This window comes from Ursus americanus, chromosome 28 (genome assembly GCF_024610735.1).
Source record: "Ursus americanus isolate L20-20 chromosome 28, mUrsAme1.1.p, whole genome shotgun sequence".
In the NCBI taxonomy this organism is placed as follows: Eukaryota; Metazoa; Chordata; class Mammalia; order Carnivora; family Ursidae; genus Ursus; species Ursus americanus.
Window position 1 is genome coordinate 12,178,349 of NC_142154.1, and position 22,680 is coordinate 12,201,028.

General features: G+C 43.4%; 1 protein-coding gene across 1 annotated transcript; it reads left to right on the plus strand.

Annotated features, from left to right (window-relative positions):
* Positions 1–13,959: 13,959 nt before the first annotated feature.
* Positions 13,960–15,468, plus strand: LOC148107558 (melanoma inhibitory activity protein 2-like). The gene has a single exon (XM_087856556.1). It carries the CDS (start codon positions 13,960–13,962, stop codon positions 15,466–15,468), a length of 1,509 nt encoding a protein of 502 aa, XP_087712682.1.
* The last annotated feature ends 7,212 nt before the right edge of the window (positions 15,469–22,680 follow it).

Here is a 22,680-nt window from a genome sequence, read left to right on the forward strand (position 1 = left end):
GCAGACACTTTACCAACTGAACCACCCAGGAGCCCCTGATAATTGACATTTTCATTAATATTTTTATATTTTCATTGTACATTTTCTTTCATGTACATATATCATATTATTTTTGTATGTTTGAGGCTTGACATAAATAGTATCAAGTACATTATCTTTCTTGAACTTGCTTTTTGTCTACCATGCACTAATACACACTCTGTTAATTGGTATTACTTCATAATAAATATGACTATCTGGTAGGGTGAGTCTCTCTACCTTGTTCTAATTCAGAATTATGTGGGTTTTGGGGTTTTCTTTGTTTTCTGGGTTTTTTGCCTTATGCTGTCCATATACATTATAGAATGAGCATTTTGAGTTCTACCAAAAACTGATATGATTTTGATTAGAATGGCATGGAATTTATGTATTAATTTGAAAATAATCAGCATCTTTATGAAAGCATGTCTTTCAATCCAAGAACTTGCTTTATTTCTTTACTCTGCATCTTTCTTTCTTTTTTTTTTAAGATTTTATTTATTTATTTGACAGAGACAGAGACAGCCAGCGAGAGAGGGAACACAAGCAGGGGGAGTGGGAGAGGAAGAGGCAGGCTCACAGCAGAGGAGCCTGATGTGGGGCTCGATCCCATAACGCCGGGATCACGCCCCGAGCCGAAGGCAGACGCTTAACCGCTGTGCCACCCAGGCGCCCCTACTCTGCATTTTTCAATAAAATCTGTTTTCCCTCCGTAGAAGCTAGCTCATCATTCGTTAGGGCTGTTTCTACTTTTTTCTGTTGCACTGGCTTATCTTTGGCTTGTACCTGACTTGCAAAGTAATGGCTCTACATTTTACTATTAAACATAAAGTTGTCTGTAGTGTTAAATTAGATAATCTTTATAAGCTAAGGTTTAGCTTTCCATGCTGTGTGTGTGTGCGTGTGCATATGTGTATATGCAAATCTCAGAGGGATCATCGATTTTAATAAATGCTTGTTCTGTGTACATTTGGGTATTTTAGAAAGTTCTTATCCTTTAAATTAGTTTGTGTGTTGAATTGCATTTGTAGTTTTTTTCTCATCTTAAATCATCCATGAATTCTCATGATAAGTCCACCTCGATAGTAATGGCTTTAAAAATAATAAAATGATAACTTCTGTTTGCTAATATTTATTCAGGATTTTTGAGTTTACATTCACGAGAGAGATTGCATAATAAACTTTGTGCTGTTCTTTTTCAGTCTGGTATCAAAGTCATTATTAACTATAGAAAGTGAGTTAAGGAGGCTCACTTCATTTCTTCTACTTTCTGAAATACTACGTATAAAATGGGGATAATTCATTTTCGCAAAAATTAGCTCCTGAAACATCTGACCCAGGAGTCAATTCAGGGGATGGACTTTCATTTAATGATTTTTTAAAAAGGGTAATGGCTAAGCATCAATTCTGGTTTCGGGTTCTTCTCGAAATACATTTTTGGTATGTTATATGTGCAATTAGAAAATTAGATAAATATCATCAGAAATAAAAATTTTTAGAAAATGATCCACATATCACCGTTTTTAATTTGTTGGCATAAATTCATTCACGATTTTCTCTTACCATTATCTACACTGTATCTCTAATTGTAACCCTCTTTAGTTCCTAATATTTATTCATGCCTTTCTTTCTTTTCTTGCTCAACCACATCAGAATTTTCCATTTTATTAATTAATGCAAAGGAAGCAAGTACCTTTGATTTTTGAGTGATTAACTCTGTGTTCTATTTTATTAACTTGTGCTTATGTACTTTTTCTCCCTTCTGACGTCTTCGGATACAGTATCCTTATTAAGAATTTTCTTGGAGGCGGACACTTAACTCATTTAACCTACTTTCCTAATTTAAGACTTAAGGCTCTAGCTTTAGGGGCATTCCCACAACTTTTCCCAGCATCCTGAGACCATGACCTGAGCCAAAACCAAGAGTTGGAGGCTTAATCAACTGGCTGAACCACCCAGGTGGCCCCTACCCACAACTTTCGATATGAGGTATTCTTACTATTGTCCAATTCTCAAGAACTGCTTAATTTCCATGATGGATTCTTTGACCCATGAGATATTTAGATGTGTGCTTGTTTCCATGTGAATGGGTTCTTCTGATTATTACGCTATCGTTCTCTAACTTCATTGTTATCAGACTTCGGGGTCTGTGTAATATTAAAGCTAAATTAACTGCTACAATGTGCTTTCTGGCCTAATACACGTGCTTAAAAGAAATGCTGCTTCTTCATATCTTATGTTATTTTTTTTTCAAATGGTTTGTGCATTCTCTTCTTATCGATTTTAAGATCTCCTTGTACAGCTTAGATATTAACACTCTGAGCTATGTGGGTTGCAAACATATTTTTCAATATTTATAATTTTCTATACTTTACTGAAGTCATCTTTTACCATGCAGAAATTTTTTTTTTAATATTTATAGAATGAAATGTGCTTCTTTCTCTTTTTAATGCTTTGTAGGATTCCATATTGCCTAAGGACCCCACCACTTTAAATGTACATATAGACTCCTATCTGTTCTTATAGGATTTTTATATGTTTCTTTCAGAGAAAGATCCAGGGCTGAGGAATAAAATTCATATAATTTTATCTATTAAAAGACCTTTTATGAAAAATACAAACACAAACACAAAATTTGGTACAAAAGTGAATATTTGTCCAAAGTGTAACAAAGAAATCACAACAGAAAAAAAGCTTTAACATGTTGACAAATATCTCAAATATCTTCCTAATCCAGAAAGATGGCATAATACTTTTTATGAAATTACCGTTTAATACATGTCTATAGTATTTTTATTTTCCTACATTTTTAGGCTTCATATTCTTTGAGCACTTCACTATACATTTGCAATTGTATAATATTTTGCATAGAGAAAATAACAAGAGAAGTTAGCCTTTCCTTTGGTAGAGTTGATCAAAAATTGTTTTGTTCTTGATAGTTGGGATGTATCACCCACGTGAATTCAGACACAAACACATTCACTATATAACCGCTGCATGATTGTGCCTTTCAAACAGAAAATCTGAAAAACAACATTTCACTCGATTCCCAGAAAGAAAGAAAAAAATATATGATGCCTTTGTATGGGTATAACGCTGCATTCTCGAGTTGATTCTTGAGCAGGAAGAACTTTCATTTTTGACTAAATATCAATGAGAATTCCATCCTCTATCGTCAGTTGTAGATATTTGATCACCGTAAGACCTTTTCACACGTTGATTTCTGGCCCTGTACATTCCAAACCTTGTTTCTCCCCCACTATTCCTGTTCTCCCGGTAGGGGGCGCAGTAGGACGTGGTTACCATGGGGCGGGAGCAGAGGTGCTTGCTGTGTCCTGGGGAGAGAATGCGGAGTGGGTCGGTGCTAACACGCTGCAAGCTGGCCCTCCTCCGCAACACTTACCAGTAACTTACTGCAAAATGATCACAAAACCCAGGCATCTACCCCACCGGGCCAAAACGAATGCATCCCTCATTCAATCTCCCCTCTGTCAGATCCCATAGGCCCTGTATTTTTTCCAGGGCCATCTGGTGAGAGAGACGTTGGAAGGGAAGAACGGAAAGTGGGATGAGCGACTCATCCCAGTTTGCCAGGGACTTTGCCGATTTTAGCCCTGAAAGTCCCAAGTCGCGGGATCTCTCAGTCCTGGGCCCACAAGGAAGGCTGATTGCTCTAGGGGAGAAGTAACAGCGGTCTTAGCTGTTGGTGCTTAAAATAATTTTGTTTTGGGGCGCCTGGGTGGCTCAGTCGGTTGGGCGTCTGCCTTCGGCTCAGGTCACGATCTCGGGGTGCTCGGATCAAGCCCCACCTCGGGCTCCCTGCTCAGCGGGGAGCCTGCATCTCCCTCTCTCTCTGCCTGCCACTCTCTCTCTCTCTGTTAAATAAATAAATAAAATCTTAAAATAAATAAAATAAAATAACTTTGTTCTGCAAATTTTTGAGAACTTACGACCCATGGACACGTGGCCGGGGCACTTCCTGGGGCAACAGAAGCAACCCATGCCAGTGAGAGGCTTTAGTTCAAGTCAGGGGCTAAAGATGGAGTTCTGGGAGCTTCCCAGTAAATTTGCTGAGTAGATCATTGAAGTCGTTAACTTATCTTTAAATCTTTAAGCCTTTACCTGAAATTCATTGTCTACTGGTGTTCTTTACGTTTTCCCTAGTCTTCCTCCCTCCGGCGGTTCCTCGTGCATCTCAAGTGCTTTGTTACGTTTCTAGGCCAGCGTTCTTTGACTCAAGTACCACTTCTGGAGTCTCCATTTGTCAGAGGGGGGTGACTCAGTCTCCCCTTGGAGCTAGGAGAGTAGAAGCGGAGCGGTGTCCAGCTCCCACTGAGCGTCCTGGAGTGAGCTAATATAATATATAATATAATATATAAAAATACATGTGAATCCACAGTTTATATTATCGGTAAGTCTTCTGATCAACAGTAGACTCTTTGTAGTTAAGCTTCCGGGGAGTCAAACGTTATATGCAGATTTTCTTTAAAATTTATTTATTTATTTGTGAGAGTGAGAGAGAGAGACATAGTGCGGGGTGGGGGAGGGGCAGAGGGCAATGAAGAAAATCACAAGCTGACTCGTGCTGACAGTGGAGCCCATCACGGGGCTCGATCCCAGAGCCCTGAGATCACCATCTGAGCCAAACCAAGTGTCCATTGCTCAACCAACTGTACCCCCAGGCACCCCACATGCGAATTTCCGAGTGTGCAGGCGTCAGCACTCCTAACTCCTGTGTTATTCAAGGACCAACTGTATAGGTATGCACACATGTACGTACACATGTCTGGGGACACACACACACACACACACACACGCACCCAGGACAAAAGGCAACATTTAGGCACAGCTGAGGCTTTTTATGCAACTTAGAGCAGAAAATCAGACCCAAATCAAATTACTCTGGGCTTTCTATTTTCACGAACTGTGTGAGATCCTGGAAAGGAGCCTCAGAGATTTCCGCAGCAAAGATGAGCAGAGTGGTAGATCTTTGGAATAAGATGTGCTGAAATCTGGGGCCCCCTGAGCAGCGTGGATGGGGGGACCAGAGCGACTGCACTCCTGGATACGAAGATGCCCGGTGCCCCTGGATACGGAGATGCCCAGCACTGCTGAGTGGGTCAGTGGCATCTGCCACATCCCAAGGAACGGGTCTGCTCAGAAAACCTCATAATGAGTCAGAATGTTCCAGGAGAGAAGGATCTGTGTGGCTCAGTCGGTTAATCATCTGACTTTCAATTTTGGCTCATATCAGGATCTCAGCGTTGTGAGATCAAGCCCTGCCTTGGGCTCCATGCTCAGTGTGGAGTTTGCTTGGGATTCTCCCTCTCCCTACACCCCTCTCTCTCCTGCTCGCCAGCATGCACACTCTTTAAATAACTAAATGAATGGATGGATGAATGGATGAATAAAATCTTTAAAAAAGAATGTTCCAGGAGAGCAAAGAACATCAAATGATTGATGGGACATTTCAAACAGGAATAGGGCAGGGGAATGCATATGAACATTAGGCCACCCACATCCAGGTCTAATTTTGGCTCCAATCATCAGGGGTTGTGTGGCCTTCTGCAGGGACCTGTCCCTCTCTCTGGGCCTCTATGTCTTCTTCTCCATAGTAGGGATGATACATGGGATTGTGCTGAAGAATATCTGCTCTAGCTTGCCCCAGTACCCAGTATTAACTCACTTCACCCTCACAACCAACCCACAAGATTGGAACCATTAGCCTGGTTTCACCCACAAGCAGAAAGAGGCACAGAAGGTGGCGTGCCCAAAGTCTCGATCCCAGTGAGAGGTGGCTCTGGAGGTCCAAGCCAGGCCTCTGACCGCCCAGCATCCTTCCAGTCCTTCCAACGGTGCTGTGGGCCTCCCCCCTGAAGCACATGGTTGTAGGAGGTCATCTATGCAATTTCACTCTGCATATGTCCGCATTTCCGGCAGTGTGAGTACGTGACTTGTCCCGTCTTAAACACCTACAGCCACACTGCCCTGACGACCTCCCTTCCCCCTTCTGATGACACGGCAGCCTTGGCCTGAGCAGTATGTCACATACATTTCCTGCTGTTTCTACGATGTCATTATCATAGCAGGTGGGACAATAGAGTTACACAAGACCACAGAGAGCTGTCAGAGGTCCCCTCGAAAGCCCACCGAGTGCTTAATTAAAGTTTTTATAACTTTTTATACGGGTGAAGGAAACTTTCAGAGAGATGTAATTAAATCGCTAACAAACATACATAAAAGCAGGTGAAAAGAGACTCCAGCGTTCAATAAATAATTGTCACCATCTGTCCCCACTCATGGACCCATCTTGTTTATTATGGAACCTAAGGAAGCCTCAAAACATGGGCGATTTTGGCCACCAAAATATGCTATTCCTAGAAAATATACGTTTTCATCTCCTTTTTTGAGTATAAAAATGAGGATATTGTGCCTTATTGGCAACCCCTGAGGCTTGTCATTGTCAAATCTGGCCAGGATGGGAGCTTCCCTGTGTGCAGACTGTCCCTAACCTTGGACCAGTTACTTCTCTTCCTTGGGGTCCCCTTTCTCATTTATAAATGGGCCCAATGGTTTTCTCTCCACAGGCTGTGCTGGGGCATAAATAAATGAGCAGATGTTAACAGACTTAATACATGAGTAATATAAACACTTACTCTATCTGCAAAAATGCCTAAGCGGGGGAGGGATACAGATGTAGGGGTGGTTTCTACTCAGGGTGGGGACTGTGGTGAGGCAGGACACTCTCAAAACAAAACCCATAGGTGGGTGTCGCATCAACCCGGATCACATACCTGCAAGGTTCTTTACCCATCTGGGACCCCAAGGTTATCAACTGAGCTTATGACCTATGTAGGAGAGCTGTGAAGATAAAACTGAACGATGGCCAGGAATAGGGACAGAAGGACAGTGGGAGGGGGGCCCAGGGCAGGAGGAGTCTTTCAAGATTCCCATCTAGGGGCTCCTGGGTGGCTCAGTCGGTTATGTGTCCGGCTCTTGGTTTCAGCTCAGGTCATGATGGGAAGGTGCTGGGATGGAGCCCTGTGTCAGGCTCCCCACTCAGCAGGGAGTCTGATTGATGTTTTCTCCCTCTGCTCCTCCCCCGACTCACTCTCTCTTGCACTCTGTCTCTCTAAAATAAATAAATCTTAAAACAAACAAACAAAAACAAACAAAAAAAAACCCCTCCATTTCTCCCCTTTCAGCTCCTCCTCCCAACGCAACCCCCAGAAATGCAATGGTGTTAGGAGGAAGAGAAAGCACAGGGTGGCCACCATTAAAAGCTTTGATTTCTTTCCCTTTTATTGCTGCTTCCCTCTGCTTGGGACTTGTGCTAAGAACTTGGACTGTGCGATTTCATATCATTTAAGAAGGAAAGGGTATTAGGGAGCTGAAGGGGCAGCCACTTGGCAAACATGAAAGCCTGCTCCAAGACATCTTTATAAGCTCTAGCCCCATCGGGGTGCTCCTCAGAGCTGCCTCCCCGCAGCGCTAACTGAGCCTTCAAGACCCAGCTGCTTATGCCCTGCCCTTCAGCACGGGGCTTTATTTTATCTTGTGATTGCTCGGGGAGAGCTACAAACAGCATCCAGGGGGCAGCAATAGATAGCCTTACCTGTTTTCATTGTCATTTTCGGTTTCATTTGGGTTCGGCTGCCTTAAGCACTGGAAAAGCTTGACTTAAAAGGCTGGGCTCTGCACTTCCAGGTTTATCAAAATAAAGCAGAAGTCGAGCCAGCTAGTTTTAAAGGCACAAAGGAAAACACAGTTTGGTGACAGGAGGTTTTGAATTATAGTGGGCAAAGATAGCTGGCTTCTGCCTCAGATTTTAAACATCCAAATATTTAAACTAACTGGTATATTTAAAATAACTGCCCCCATAGCCTCCATCCGAATTCTCGTGCCTTTGTTATGAACGTAATACAAGCCTCTCGGCCGCAGGTCCTCATAAATTCCAAGGCTTAAACCGCACAGATTGCATTTGGGATTCAATGGCACATTCTAGAATGAAGAGTGTTTTTGTCCGGATGCTTTTCACTCAGGTATTAGTAAAGCAGCTATCCGTTTTTGAGACTTTAATTTGGAAATGATAATAGTTATTTACTGAGTGCTTTAATGTGCTACGGAGGGACCATTCAAAGACTCTATATATAATATCATTTAACTCTGACAAAACCGAATAAGATACACAGGATGAAGAAATTGAGACTCAGATAATCAACTTGCCAAAATCAAATCACTAGTAAATAATGGAGATCCAGAATACAAGAAAGAAAGGGTATTGGAGATTCAAGGTGACAGTCGACCTTTCACATTCCCAAAAGTCATGCCTTGTCCATCAGGCCGCACCTCTGATGTCTGCAGAATAAAAATTGCCATATTTCTCCAAGTATAAGATGACATCAATTGTAAGATGCTCCTTTGTGTATCACAGGGGGGGAAACAGTCTGTGGATTAAACTGACGATTAATTCCAAGACATGTTCTGACTTCAGAGATGTAAAAACGTAGGGAAAAAAGGACCTTTGAATATTCATGAAGAATGATCCTTTAAAAGCTAGCCAGTCTGAAATGTAAAGAAAAGAATAGTTAACTGCTGGCCCAGCTTGAGGGCAGCCCGATGGTGGAGGAGGTATTCTGGTGCTCTCTGGCTTCCTCCAAAGCTCAGGGTAAAATTCAATTGCGGCTGTTTCAGCATTTTACCTGCAGGTGGCAGTGCAGGCCACTGGATATGGCCTTTGGCCTTCCCCAGGGCTGGGTTTCAGAGGACTGGCAGAAACATGTTTCCACAGCTTTAGTTTTTATTCACTCTTCTGTGCTGTTCCAAACCTCAGGGTCCTTTCCGCTTCCTTTTTCTACTTTCTGGTCTCTTCTTTCTCCGCATTAACTCTTTTTCTACCCATATTTCCAAAGTTCAAAACAGGTAGACTTGTAATGAAAACAAATGCATCCTCCTCTCCCCCCCAAAATCCAATCAGAAGTTTGAAAGAAGGAGGAAACTGGTGTCTTATTTCCTATTATTCTATGATGTTTGGGTGTCTTGATTATACATATCTGGATAATATCCTAGATATAACCTCAAGATAGAGATTATTCTAGGGGCGCCTGGGTGGCTCAGTGGGTTAAGCATCCAATTCTTGGTTTTGGCTCTGATCTCAGGGTCTGGGATCGAGCCCTGAATCTGAACTTGTCCCTCTCCCTCCTTCTCCCCCACGTGCTCTCTCAATCTTAAATAAATCAATAAATAAAATCTTAAAAAAAGAAAGAGAGAGAGAAAGATTATTCTAACTAGAGAACATTTCCCAGGTAGGTTTTCCTATCTCTCAATGTAGCTGGTGGTCAAACCCAATCATATCACTCTCCTCCTGGAATCCTGAAATACTTCCCTTGATTCTACACAACTTCTCCCACTTCCTTGCATATCACCTATACCAGGCTCCAGCTACCTGAGAACACCTGTGAACACATCCTGTGTCCATTCGCAACTCCAGGCCTCTCCCTGAAATGTTCTTCCCCTTAGTCTCTGCCCATAAAAAAGGCTCATTTTTCAAAACTAAGTTCAAGTTCCTTAACGAAGTGTTTGCGCACAACCTCATTGCCCTCCACCATCAGCTCTTTTTTTTTTTTTAAAGATAGTATTTATTTATTTGACACAGAGAGAGAGAACACAGGCAGAAGGAGAAGCAAGCTCCCCACTGAGCAGGGAGCCCAATGTGGGGCTCGATCCCAGGACCCTGGGATCCATGACCTGAGCCGAAGGCAGATGCTTAACCGACTGAGCCACCCAGGCGCCCCCACTTACAGCTCTTACCAGCTCTCTGTAAATATGTTCATTGGTATGTCAGTCTCCTCATTAGTTTTCAATGTGGCAATCTTCCTTTCTCTCTCTGATTGATATCCATATCCTTAGCACCTCCCACAGGACTCAGATTCTAATAGACACTCAATTGATATTTATTTATTTTTTTTTTAAGATTTTATTTATTTATTCAACAGAGATAGAGACAGCCAGCGAGAGAGGGAACACAAGCAGGGGGAGTGGGAGAGGAAGAAGCAGGCTCATAGTGGAGGAGCCTGATGTGGGGCTCGATCCCATAACGCCGGGATCATGCCCTGAGCCGAAGGCAGACGCTTTAACCGCTGTGCCACCCAGGCGCCCCTCAATTGATATTTATTGAATGAATGAATAATTGAATGCGTCTTTTCTAAAATATACCAGAACTGACAGGAAAATTATTTTTAACTTTTGCACATTAAAAGCTTTTAAAACTCTGGACATCTAGACCCCATCCAGACCAGCGAAATCAGAACTGCTCAACTGACACTTGGGTTGAGCCCAGGTGTCAGTATTTTATAAAGCTTCCCAGGTGATCTCAAGGTATGACCAAGGTTGAGAATCACCTCCATGGCACTGGTTCTCAAAGTGCAGTCCTAGGACCAGCATTAGAGCATTACTATCATCTTATTTGAAATGAAGATTCCTAGGACCCACCCCAAAATGTAGAATCAGAAATGGCAGGGGTGGGGATGGAGGGAGTTGACAAGGCCTGTGTTTTCACAAAGCCTTCCATGATACGAAGTCAAGTTTTAGAAGCACTGTCTCAGAGGTTTACTATAAATAAGTCTGTAAGACTGTGTGTGAATGAATCCCTCCCTCCCTTTTTTCTGATTTGATTCTGGCCCCTGTTTCTTCCCTATGGCCCTGCTTACAAACAACAAGCCACTTTCAGTTGAAGATTTTTTTTTCCCTATCTAGTTTGGTCTTACGATCAACATCAACTTATAGTAAAATAGCTTGAGATCTTTTATGTGCTTTTATTTTCAATCCTTAAAACAACCAGGGAGGTATTCTCATGGCTATTTTTCGAATCATGGAACAGAAATGGACAAAACCCAGCGTACATGGAATTTGTACCACATGCCAGGTGTGATGCCTCAGTGCCCCATCATCTTACAATCAATCTAACATTCATCCCACAGATGAAGAAAGAAAGGCTGAAGAGAAAATGATGAGTCCACGGGGGTAGAGCAGAGATTCGAACCCAGATCTGTCCTGCCATCCGGTCGTTCTCAGGATTTTCATGACCCCCATTTTGCTATTTTGCCCCTAATCCCATAGTTTTAGTGAGGAAAATCTGCTGCTCTCGAGAATTCCTGGCTGGCTCTCAAGCAAAGGTGGTCACTTGGAGCACAGTTCAGGGTTTTCTTTGTCTCTAAGACCCCGGAAAGAGGCATGGTTTCAATGCATCTAGGGTTAGAGGGGCAGTTTTCTTCTAAAATGGCTACTTCTGTGAAACTCATATGCTTTATTCCAAATCTGTGGTCTGAATTCTTGGAGTCATTATTAACACGGTTCCTTCTTGAATCATGAATGGTACTAAGGTTGTACAGGCTCTGTGTTAGGCGCTGTAGAGGACCAGCAGTGGCAAAGACAGACAAGGCCCCATTTGCTTACCCCCAGGAAGAACCGTGTATATAAAACTAACCAATGAAGACGTGAAGTCTAGATGCTATGACTATGTGATCCAGGGCAACAAGGTAGGGAGGGACTTCTGTAAGTTCAACTATACTGCGTGTGGGTCTTAAGAGGTCTTTCGAACAGAAAGATCTTTGAACCTACACTTCTCTATTTCAGTTTTGTTGGACAACTGGTAGGGATGGTATTTACTTGGGAATTTGAGTAAATATTCCCCAGTTTGGAAGAGTCAGCCTACGAGAAGATGCAAACCCAACATTCTATTTATAAAACAGTTCACCTCAATCATCAAACCTCTGTCTTCGGCAAATGGCCAGCAAGCATCTTCAGCAATTACACCAGTCAGAGGAGAGTTTCCATGAGACTTCTGTGGGCCATAAAGAATCTGATGCCATCTAACTGGAAGGCATTTCCAGCGAAGGTGGCTTCATGTACAAAAGCATCAGAACGGACTGTCACGAGCACACAGCAAACTGCCAGGTCCATCTCGGGACCCGGTCTGTTCAATGATGCTCATTCATCTGGGAGAACCATCCCAAAGCTTAAATCCAAGCTGTGGGGCAAGTAAGGCACCAAAGGGGGACTTTCTGTGCACACACTCCACTTGCAAACACGTGAAGGAGTCTAAACAAGAATTTTTTTTTCAGTCTTTTAAACATGAGACAGCTTATTAGGACAGGGAGGACTTGCTAAGCTAATACAACAGAGAAACTACGTATGCAGATAGGTACATAAACTGGAAGAAAGATTTGCCCTAAGGATATTTGTCAAGCCCAGATAATTTTAGATTTCCTTCTGACAGCCTAATGGGGCAGAGAGGATAGGAATGACAGGCTTGGCAAGGTCTTTTTTTTTTTTTTTATAGTAATGGAACTCTTCTAAAATGAGTTCATTGTGATGGTTGCATTATTCTTTCTGTATGTTAAAATTCATGGACTTGTACACTTAAAAATGGATGAATTGTATGATATGTAAATTGTATCTCAATAAAGCTTGGGGAGACTCAATTGCTGGGTTTTATTTATTTTTTTAAGATTTTATTTATTTATTTATATGACAGAGAGAAAGAGAGAGAGAGAGCGCGCACACAAGCAGGGAGAGAGGCAAACAGAGAGGGAGAAGCAGATTCCCTGCTGAGCAGGGAGCCTGATGCAGGATTCGATCCCAGGACCCTGTGATCATGACCTGAGCTGAAGGTAGATGCTTAACTGACTGAGCCACCCAGGCCCCCCCTCTCAATTCCTGGGTTTTACACCAGTAGGACACAGATTGAGTTTCAGAGAAATTTTAATACAACATATGTACTCTCTAGACCTTTCACTCAATTTTTCTGTAAATCTAAAACTGCTATTAAGAAATCATCTAATGAAAAGAAGAAAAGAAACAGCTTTCCCTGTGGGCGTTTGGCTACCTCCTCCCCGCACCACCAGCCTGGTCAGAGCCTCTGTCCTCTCCTCGCATGGAGCCCCTGTGGTCTGAACGTTGGCAGCGTTCACGACCCCCGGACTGGCCTCAGCTGACTATTCTCTTGTTTCTCTCTCAGGTAAAGGGACAGAGGAGGACAAGTTGCTCATGCTGGAGCCCCCGGGATGGACAAGGAGGCTCTGAGCTGGGTCTGCCAGAGAGATGCCAGGAGAATGAGACAGGGTTTAATGAAATGAAAGGTGGCAAACTGAGCCCAAAAAGGATCTGCTCCCTCCCCCAGAGGCCCACTTCTGAAGACTACTTTGTGGACCAGAGACCCTTCCAGGGGCCATCTTGGGGGTTGTGGGCTGAAGATGGAGAACCACACAGACCACTGTGGTCACCCCTACAGCAGACCTAATCCCTTCCAGGAATACTTGGATTGAACAAGGACATATTGATTCCATAGAAAATCCATGAAATTTTAAGACTCCGCCAGTTCCAACTCGTTTCTCCTGACTTGCTAGGATTGGAATCCAGGTCTCTTAGTTAATACCTTTGGGGAAACCCTTTCACTCCTGGGCACCTGCGTGCCCAGAGTGGCCTCACACAAAGAAGTGGGAGCCTCAGAAGAGAGATCCCTGGGACCTTCATGGGCAGTGCCAGGCTTCTCTGCAGCAGAAGGAAGAGCCCCACTCAGGAGAATGAGCCCCACTCGGGAATGGGGCCCCTACCACTCTGCCCTGAGAGAAAGGGTCAAGGCCCGGCCCTACTTTCACCCCCTAGGTTTCCTGTCAAGCCACGAGTGGCTGGGTACCTGGCTATAGTCAGTCCTTTCCACCTCCCCCCATGCCTGTAGAAGTGAGATCACTTTCCATTTCAGGGCAAAGTTAGGGGGAAACTGTCTTCTAGAAGCTGGCTCCCCTCCCCCTTCCCCAGCCCAACTGATCTGCTCTGGTTGTTTACATTCTAGACAGAGCACCCCCCCAGGGCTCTGAGCTGGCAGTTGAGACCCACAGAACCCTGGCCCTTGGAGGCAGAGCTGTGGAGCCCTACACAGCCATGGAGGCCCTGCTGCCTGCCCTCAGATCCACTTTCCAATTGGTCCTAGAGCACCTGCGGGGTGCTCTGCTGGTAATTTCCGAAAGCTGGAGACACGTTTCAGATCTCCGTGAGTTTCCCTGGGAGATCCTGGTATATACTGCGATACTGGTTTGGACAGTGAAGAAACGACACATTTTAAGAAGTGTGAAGACGCTAGGCAAATGGTGTTTTGCCCACGCTGAGGTCTGTGGAAAAGGTCGTGAGAAGGTGGGACCAGTGACACAAGCTGATGATGCCCTAGGGCTGCCCGGGGTGGAGGCCAGTCTTTCCACACTACAAATCTTGTGCTTATCAGCAATAAATACAAACCACTGTAGGCTGTCTCTTCAAAACACTGTTGACTTTCTGAAAAAGTCACAGAAGAGCCAGCTTCCTAAACTTTCCCAAGTGACTGGTGACCGACCCATCTTAAAGGCATCAGTGAAGAACGGAAAACAACTTTGGAAGAAAATAATGGATGATTTGAACGCAAACACTCAGGTCCTAGAGAGTCCAGAACTCCTCGCCCAAGAAATTGCGAGATGGAAGCAGAGACTCCAGGAAGCCGAGCAGGAGAAAGAAAGGCTGGAACGGTCGAACGCAGGATTGCAGCAGGCCCTGAAAGATAAAGCCAGCCAATTAATACCACTGGGTGAAAACCTTCTTAGGACCATCCCCTGGCCTGATCTCCTTGGAGATCGCTTGGGTCATGTCAACTGGGAAGTCAAGCAGAAGAGGGAAGCAGAAAATGACAGTCACCCTGTCCATCGGGCAGAAGGTGATCTGAAGGGTGTCACTGATGATGCTGATTCCAATGTGTCCCTTCAAAGTGCTGAAGAGAAAAATGAGGAACTAGCCAGAAAACTGTGGGAAGAAAAGCAAATGAATGAAGAGCTTATGGGACAAGTAACAGATCTTCAGGCCGAGGAAGCCTCTTTGCAGAGTGAAAATGCACAGCTTGAAAGTGAGATTCAGCAGTTGAAATGGAAGCTTCAAATTCTGCCTAAATTATATCAAGAGTACACCAGGCAACTTGAGAGAAATTCGTCTGAGAAGGAAGCGCAGTGCTCAGACATTGAGAAGAATCTTTCCTACATGTATAGAAACATCGAGTCCATGTATCAGATTCGCAACTTATACAAGAAGATGGCTGAAGACACCAGCAGAGAATTGGAGGCAAATACCTTGCACTATCTAAAGGGGATCCTCTTCCAAGCAAATAAAGCTCGAGAAAGCTGGATGGCGGCTGTGCTGACAGAGAGAAACTTCAAGGAGCTAAGAAAAGAAAATGATCACAACAGGCAAACATTGGCCAAAGCGGAGTCCAACTTCCAGCCTTTCCCAAGTGGCCCTGTTGCTCCTGATGCTCCACCAGCCGCCCACAGAGGCCCAGAAGTATCAGGGGACCCCCTGGATCATCAGCACCCCCAGGAAGGAGAAGAGCTAGACCGCGAGGGCGCAGGCATCCAGGGACACCTGCCGGTTTGACTGAGCTCACCGCAACGGGGTCTTGAACTCCCACAACCACGTCATACCATCTGCACGTGTTCTCTGTCTTTAAAGTAATTTTGACTTATCTCTTTTTGGTTTAGATACTGTTATTTAATTGATACTACAAATGCTTTTATTCAAGTAGATTTAGCATTATGGTTTTCAGATAGTATTTTTCCAATAAAGTGTCATTTCCTGTAATTCTTAAAATATATTATTTTCACATCATCAGACCCTCTAGAATTAGATAATATAAATTTATAATTTATATTCTATATAATGCATTATATATAATATAAAATTCAATATAGATTTGATTTTGTATTTATTAAAGTTAATTACTTTAACATTTATTGAAATTTGACATGGATGCAAACATTTAAACCAAGAACATTTTTCCATGGCATGAGCATTTTTCGTGTGCTATTTTGATAGCACGAGCATGTATTAGAAGTCTGCACAAGTAATATAACATTTACCTGAATAAATTTTGATTGTTTTTAAAAAATTAGAAAAAAAAAAACCCTAAACAGAAATCCCGTATTCCAACTTCATAATATTTTGATTAGACTAGCCCTAAATTCATAAATTAACTTGGTGAAATTTAAAGTGTACAAACAACTTTTTTCTCCTTTTGTTAGCTTTTTTAAACTTTTTTTTTCTTTTGTTTAAGATAGTGTTTGCTGTTTAAACATTTCTAAGTTGTGTGCAGTGAAAATAAAAGTTTTCCCTTGATGGCAAGCAAACACACACACACACATCCCCACCATGCAGATTGCAAGCATTTTGAGTCGGTATGGTAGTAACAGAGGAAAATATAACAGTAAAGATAGCTGCAAAATTTAAAAAAAATTTTTTTTTTAAAGATTTTATTTATTTGACAGAGAGATAGCCAGCGAGAGAGGGAACACAAGCAGGGGGAGTGGGAGAGGAAGAAGCAGGCTCATAGCAGAGGAGCCCGATGCGGGGCTCGACCCCAGAACGCCGGGATCACACCCTGAGCCAAAGGCAGATGCTCAACGACTGAGCCACCCAGGTGCCCCAAAATTTTTAAAATTTTTAAAGAAAGAAAGAAGTCATGCTCACACAATTTGTATACTATGCAAAATATACCTAACTCCTATATACACAAAAGGAGAGTTGCCCGATGTCGGACGCTCAATTCCCCGGAGTTGTGGAAGGAGAAAGGAAGAAAAAGCAGGAGAGACTCCCAGGTGCTGACGGCAAGGGAAGCTGTTCCCACCCCTGGGCCTGCTTGGAGGGAGAAGGGGGGAAAGTGGTGCCACCAAGGCCCAGTGGGGGGCTGTCCTCAAGGAAGGCAAAGCAGGCAGGGAGCAGGAAAAACAGCCCCTCGCCCCACTGGGGTCCTTCCATTTGCTGCAGGTACACGTAGAAGCCACCAGAGGGCGTGGGAGTGCAGGCCGGGAAAGAGCACAGATGCAACTTGGAGAAGGACCAGCATTCTTGGGTCTATTCCATCAAAAGTGTGAGTGTGTGTTACTGTGTTCACACATGGCCGTTTATTTAGTACAGGCAGACCTCAGAGATTGTGCAGGTTTAGTTCCAGGCTGCCACAATAATGCAAATGCCACAATAAAGCAAATAATTCAATAATAAATATTTTTCTGGAAATCATTGTGTTTCTGGTTTCCCAGTGCATATAGAAGTTATGTTTATTACACTATAACCTAGTAAGTGTGCAATAGCATTATCTCTAATAAAAAAGTAAAAATTAAACAATATTTAATTAAGAAATATTTTCTTGCTAAAAAAAATGCTAACCGTCATCTGAGCTTTTAGCAAGTTGTAATCTTGTAGCTGGTGGGAGGGTCTTGCTTTGGTATTGACGGGCTGCTGACTGATCAGGGTAGGGGTTGATAGAAAGCTAAGGCAATTTCTTAAAAGAAGACAACTATGAAGGTTGCCCCATCAGCTGACCCTTCTTGTCACAAAAGACTTCGCTGGAGAGGGCAGTGCTGTGGAGGGATACAGAGAAAGGAGCACTGTTGGGTGGGAATGTGAAACAGCGCAGCTGCTGTGGAAAACAGTGTGGAGGTTCCTCCAAAAATTAAAAAGAGAAATACTATATGACCCGGTAATCCCACTTCTGAGTATGCATCGCCCAAAACTGAAATCAGTATCTGAAAGAGGGATCCGCATTTCTGGGTTCATAGAGCACTGTTCCCAGTAGCCCACGAGAGAAAGCCATCCAAATGTCCACCAATGGGTGGACGGATAGGCTCCGAGAAGGTGGTATGAATGAGTAAAGAGAATGGAATATTATTCTTAAAAGAGAAGGAAATTCTGTCACATGCTATAATATGGTTGAACCTTAAGGATATTATGCTACATAAAATAAGCCAGTCACACACACACACACACACACACACACCCCAAACATTGTCTGATTCCCCTTATATGAGATCTCTAAAGTCATTGAAAAATAAAAAAAATAAAATAAAAAATAAATTAGTCGAACTCCTACAAACAGAAAGTGGAACTGTGGCTGCCAGGGGCCGAGGGGTGGAAGGAATGGGATTGTTATTTCCTGGGTACAGAGCTTCGGATTTGCAAGACTAAAATTTCTAGGCATCTCTTGCTCAACTATGTGAGTTTAGTTAATAATACGCAACTACCAAACTTAAAAAGAATTAAAATGGTACATTTCATGTCATGTGTTTTTTGCCACAATTTGAAAAAAAAAAAAAAAGGAATGTGAGTGTAGGGGTGTGAGTGGTGGGGAATTAGATTTGAGCTCTGTCTCAGACCAATGACTTCACATCTCTACATTTCCATTGAAGGAGTTGATCTAAATAATTTGTAAAGGTTCTGTCCAGTTCTAAAATCTAACTGCATTGTACTTATAAAGAGAATATCTTAGCCATTGACTCTAAGAAAAAGTCCTTTATAGCACAAAATGTTGACCTCTTAACTTCCAAAAAATCCCTCCACTGCACCTCGTCAATCTTATCAGAGAGACAATCAATTCACGTTGGAGGCTCAGTGGTCAGCATCTCACTAAAGCAATTCGATCAACATCTCCCTAAAATAATTCATGCTGAAAGTAACATGATGATAACTTGAAAAAGGACAATGTCTACCTCAAGCCGAAGGAGTACCTAATTATTACGTATCATATTACGTTCATTATACTTTTGATCACTAATCTTTATTGAATGTGTATGAGAGAGATCATTAGAAGAAAGAAAATTATCTCAGAAATGACCCTGCTGTCAAATGAAAATGGTCTGAATGCAGGAATGCAGGAAGTGATAGAGGAATGGAAAGAAAGGAGGACCAGAGATAAGACAGGTTGAGGAAGGAACTCGGTGGGTGTTAGACACAGAAAAGGATCAGAGGTGTTTCTAAGGCTTCAGTATGGAGGGATAGGGGTAACGATGACATAAGCAATGTTTGTAGAAAGGATGGTGCCTATGTCGAAACACACAGGAGAGAGATTGGGTCCAGGGATGAAGAGGCATCCTGGTGAGACTGAATGGGTACTTTCACACGATGTTTTGAGAGAGAAAAGAACAGCAAGCCTTGGGCCGACCCTTGGTGCTCAGGAGCAGCCAACCCAAACCCTCACACTTGGAACAGGTGCCTTACGTGTTACACAGGGTAAGGAATAAGAGAGCTTATGAATAAGGACGAAGAGGCCCAGACAGCGGTGTAAACAAGGAAGAGGAAGTAGCCAAGACAGAGAAATGCAGCCAAAGGAGCCGAGGGTGGGACAAAAGAGGGCCCTGGACCAGAAGGCAGAGAAGGGGTTGGTGGGGAGGTGTGGGTTAGCGGTATCTTTGCTGCAGAAAGGTATGGGAAGGAGGACGTCCAAAGTGCAAACATTTCTGAAAAGGCAGGAAGAGAAAGATTTCTAGGCTCCGATGAGAGAATTAAGTCTGGAAATCGGGGAGGGAAAGGCGAAAGAATGAGTGTAGAAAGAAAGGCTCTTCGTTGGAATTTATTGTCATAAGCCACAGCAAAAGAACTTTGCTAACTCAAGTAAAAAGGAATTTATTTGGAAGGCTATGGGGTAACTCCCAAAATTCATTAAGAAGACCAGATAACCAGACTCAGCAACAGGGCTCACGAAGGGAGACTGGGCCTAAAAAAGACGGGTAAGCTCAAACCACAGCATGAGATTGGGTTAGGCCCCCACCACTGGTGCTACTGCCCCTGGACACACACTGAGAACACATGTGTCATCCGGCCACAGCTGCTGTCACCTCAACGCTGGGAGAGCCTCAACCGTTCTCCCAAGATTCAAAAGCCTGGTGGCAAGGGTCTTCTCAGCTAACCCTCCACCATTGCCCTTTCTCCCGCCGCCATGACTTTTAAGAGTAACTGACTAGTCTGCTTTGTGAGACATACTTGATGTCCCCCCAGGACACCCAGGGCAGACATTCTTTCAAAAATTAAGGCTCTTACAAAAACAAAGCAAAACAAAAGGCTCATCCAGTCAAAAGTAGCCAAAATAAGAGATACTTGTCTACCACTTCCCATCTCACCACTTCCCATCTCACCATTTCCCAGTCTTGCATTTCAAAAGCAAAACCAAAACAACACATATGATGCAAAAGGTTTCTGCCTCACATAGAAACAGTCTGCCTTTGCACCACTGGAAACACTCTACTTCCCAAACCAAGTCACTAAAATCTCTCCACACCATCCAAGCTCCAGCCCTGAGACCCCTGACTGACACCCTTTCCTTTGGTTTTCATTCTCTAGCAAGCTTGGTCTGGTATTTTGCAAACCACAAAGTAAGGACAAAGTCAGACAACATGAACGCATATGTAAACTTGGTGGAAAGCGATTTAAAAGAAGGAAGTTAAACCATTGACATGATAGAATAAGGAAGGAAACTCTGGGTAATGGCTCTAGTCGTCTTCTCTGTGGCAGGTCTCTGCTGTGGGTAATACTGATGGCTTCCCTATCCCAGAGCCCTCTCCACGTCTACCTTGCCTTCAGCCAACGTGCTGGCAGCTGGGGGGCACTTAATCATTGGGGTGGCCCTCAATATCGCACAGGAAGATTTCAGCGCTCGGTCATCCTGCATGTGTTGGGTGACAGCAGTCTTTTCAAAACTGCTTTTCACTAACTTTTTTCTTTCTTTTTAAAACATAGTTTCGCTCTATATTGGGCAAGAGCAGAAGTAAGATTACTTGATAGTAAATCAACCCTACCATATAATTACAAAATGGTGCTCTTCACACATTGTAAGATTTCAGTTCTCAGCCAGCCTATGTCTGATTTCTTCATGGGGACTAATGTAATATTATAGTAAAGATGGCTGTATCCCCACCAGGTAATTCAAATCCCCACTTAAATCCTGCACAAGCAGCCCCAACTTTTCTGTTATCAAAATAAAGACTTTAAGGGGCGCCTGGGTGGCACAGCGGTTAAGCGTCTGCCTTCGGCTCAGGGCGTGATCCCGGCATTATGGGATCGAGCCCCACATCAGGCTCTTCCACTATGAGCCTGCTTCTTCCTCTCCCACTCCCCCTGCTTGTGTTCCCTCTCTCGCTGGCTGTCTCTATCTCTGTCGAATAAATAAATAAAATCTCTTAAAAAAAATAAAAAAAATAAAGACTTTAAGACCCAAGATGGTTTAAGAACAAATGAAAATTCCATAGCCTTAAACCAAACTCTAGCTTTATCTGCATAAATAGTAAGCAGTATTTTCCTCTGATTAAACCATCTTTCATTCAAAGAAATAGTTCACACTTGAAATTCTCAGGCCCTATGCAACTGCTATGGGGTAAACTGTGTCCCTCCAAAATTTACATGTTGATGTCCTAACCCCAGGTAACTCAGAATGTGAATGTATTTGAAAATAGGGCCTTTGAAAGAGTGGTTAAGCTAAAATGAGACAATTAGGGTGAGCCTAATTCAATCTGACTGATGTCCCAATAGGAAAAGGAAATTTGGACACACAAAGAGACACCGGGGACAGACACCCAGAGAGAGAAGGCAGCCACTTGTAAGCCAAGGAGCAAAGCCACAGAAGAAGCCAAACATACCTCTACCTTGATCTTGAATTTCCAGCCTCCAGAACTATGGGAAAATTCATTTCTGTTGTTCAAGCCCCCCTGTCCATGGTACTGTGTTTTGCAGTCCTAGCAAACTCATACAGCAACCCGTTCAGAGAGACCAACTGAATTAGTCAAGAAAACAATACGTGAATTACCATCTGCTTCCATTGGTGTTTTAAACATTTTTCACATGTCATGAGTGTATGAATTTTGTAATTCCCAGTAGGAAAACATACTTGAAAAGCCTAACGGCAAATCAGTTGTAAAATGTTTCTGCCGTGTTGGGGCAGGCAGTAAGGACTGTCTTCAAAGTCCCCCGGCTTACTTTATTAGAAGGCCAGATGTTAGCTGCTTGCATGACTGTGCCCCTCATTAAGGGATCTGTGTGGTTTTTCTTTCAGCAAAGGCTTTATTTGTTTACAAGAAATGAGGCCTGACTTCCGAATTCAAGTGACCATTTATCGATGACATTCGTAAGTGTCCTGGGTCCACTGCCCTCTCCTCAGACTCTAAGACAGGGAGTGTCGTACAGGTGACTTATGAATGAAGTAATCCCAAGGGAAAATTTCTGAGAAAGTCAGAAAGTGAGGAAAAGAAAAAGGAGGAAGCCAAATAAGGACACGCTTTCAGGCACAATTTTACAGACGATGGCTTCAGGTTTGTCCCACGATGGGGATCACGGGATCATTGTTGTATAATTTGCACCGCAGCCCTGTCTTGACCCAAGGCAACAGACTTGGAGCTTTCAAACTCCCAAATCCATCAGTCACTGGCTTAGAGAAGAAGAAATTCCCAGACTCCTACTCTCTGATGTTCTTCACTCTTCTGGACTCTTGGTTGGGTTTCTTTCAGCACTGTGCTGGCGCCCTTACTGGAATCCGGTTGACACACACCAGAACAGCGTCATGGGCTGCTTCTCCCCAGTGTCTCAGAAGAATGCGTGCTTTCTCCTGCCACCTCGGGCTGGGTTGAATTAGGACTTACATTCATGGGCCTGTCATGGCCTCCAGTGGGGACATTTAGCTTTTGCAGTCTGAAAAGTCCCTTGCATTCTTGGCCTTTACATTGACTAATTGAGAATTTGGCTAAAGCAGGCATCAGAGAAACGTGAGTCATATGCTGATACAACTTACCTGTGCCTACAGGGCCTGCTCAGGCCTAGTCTTTACATACTGCT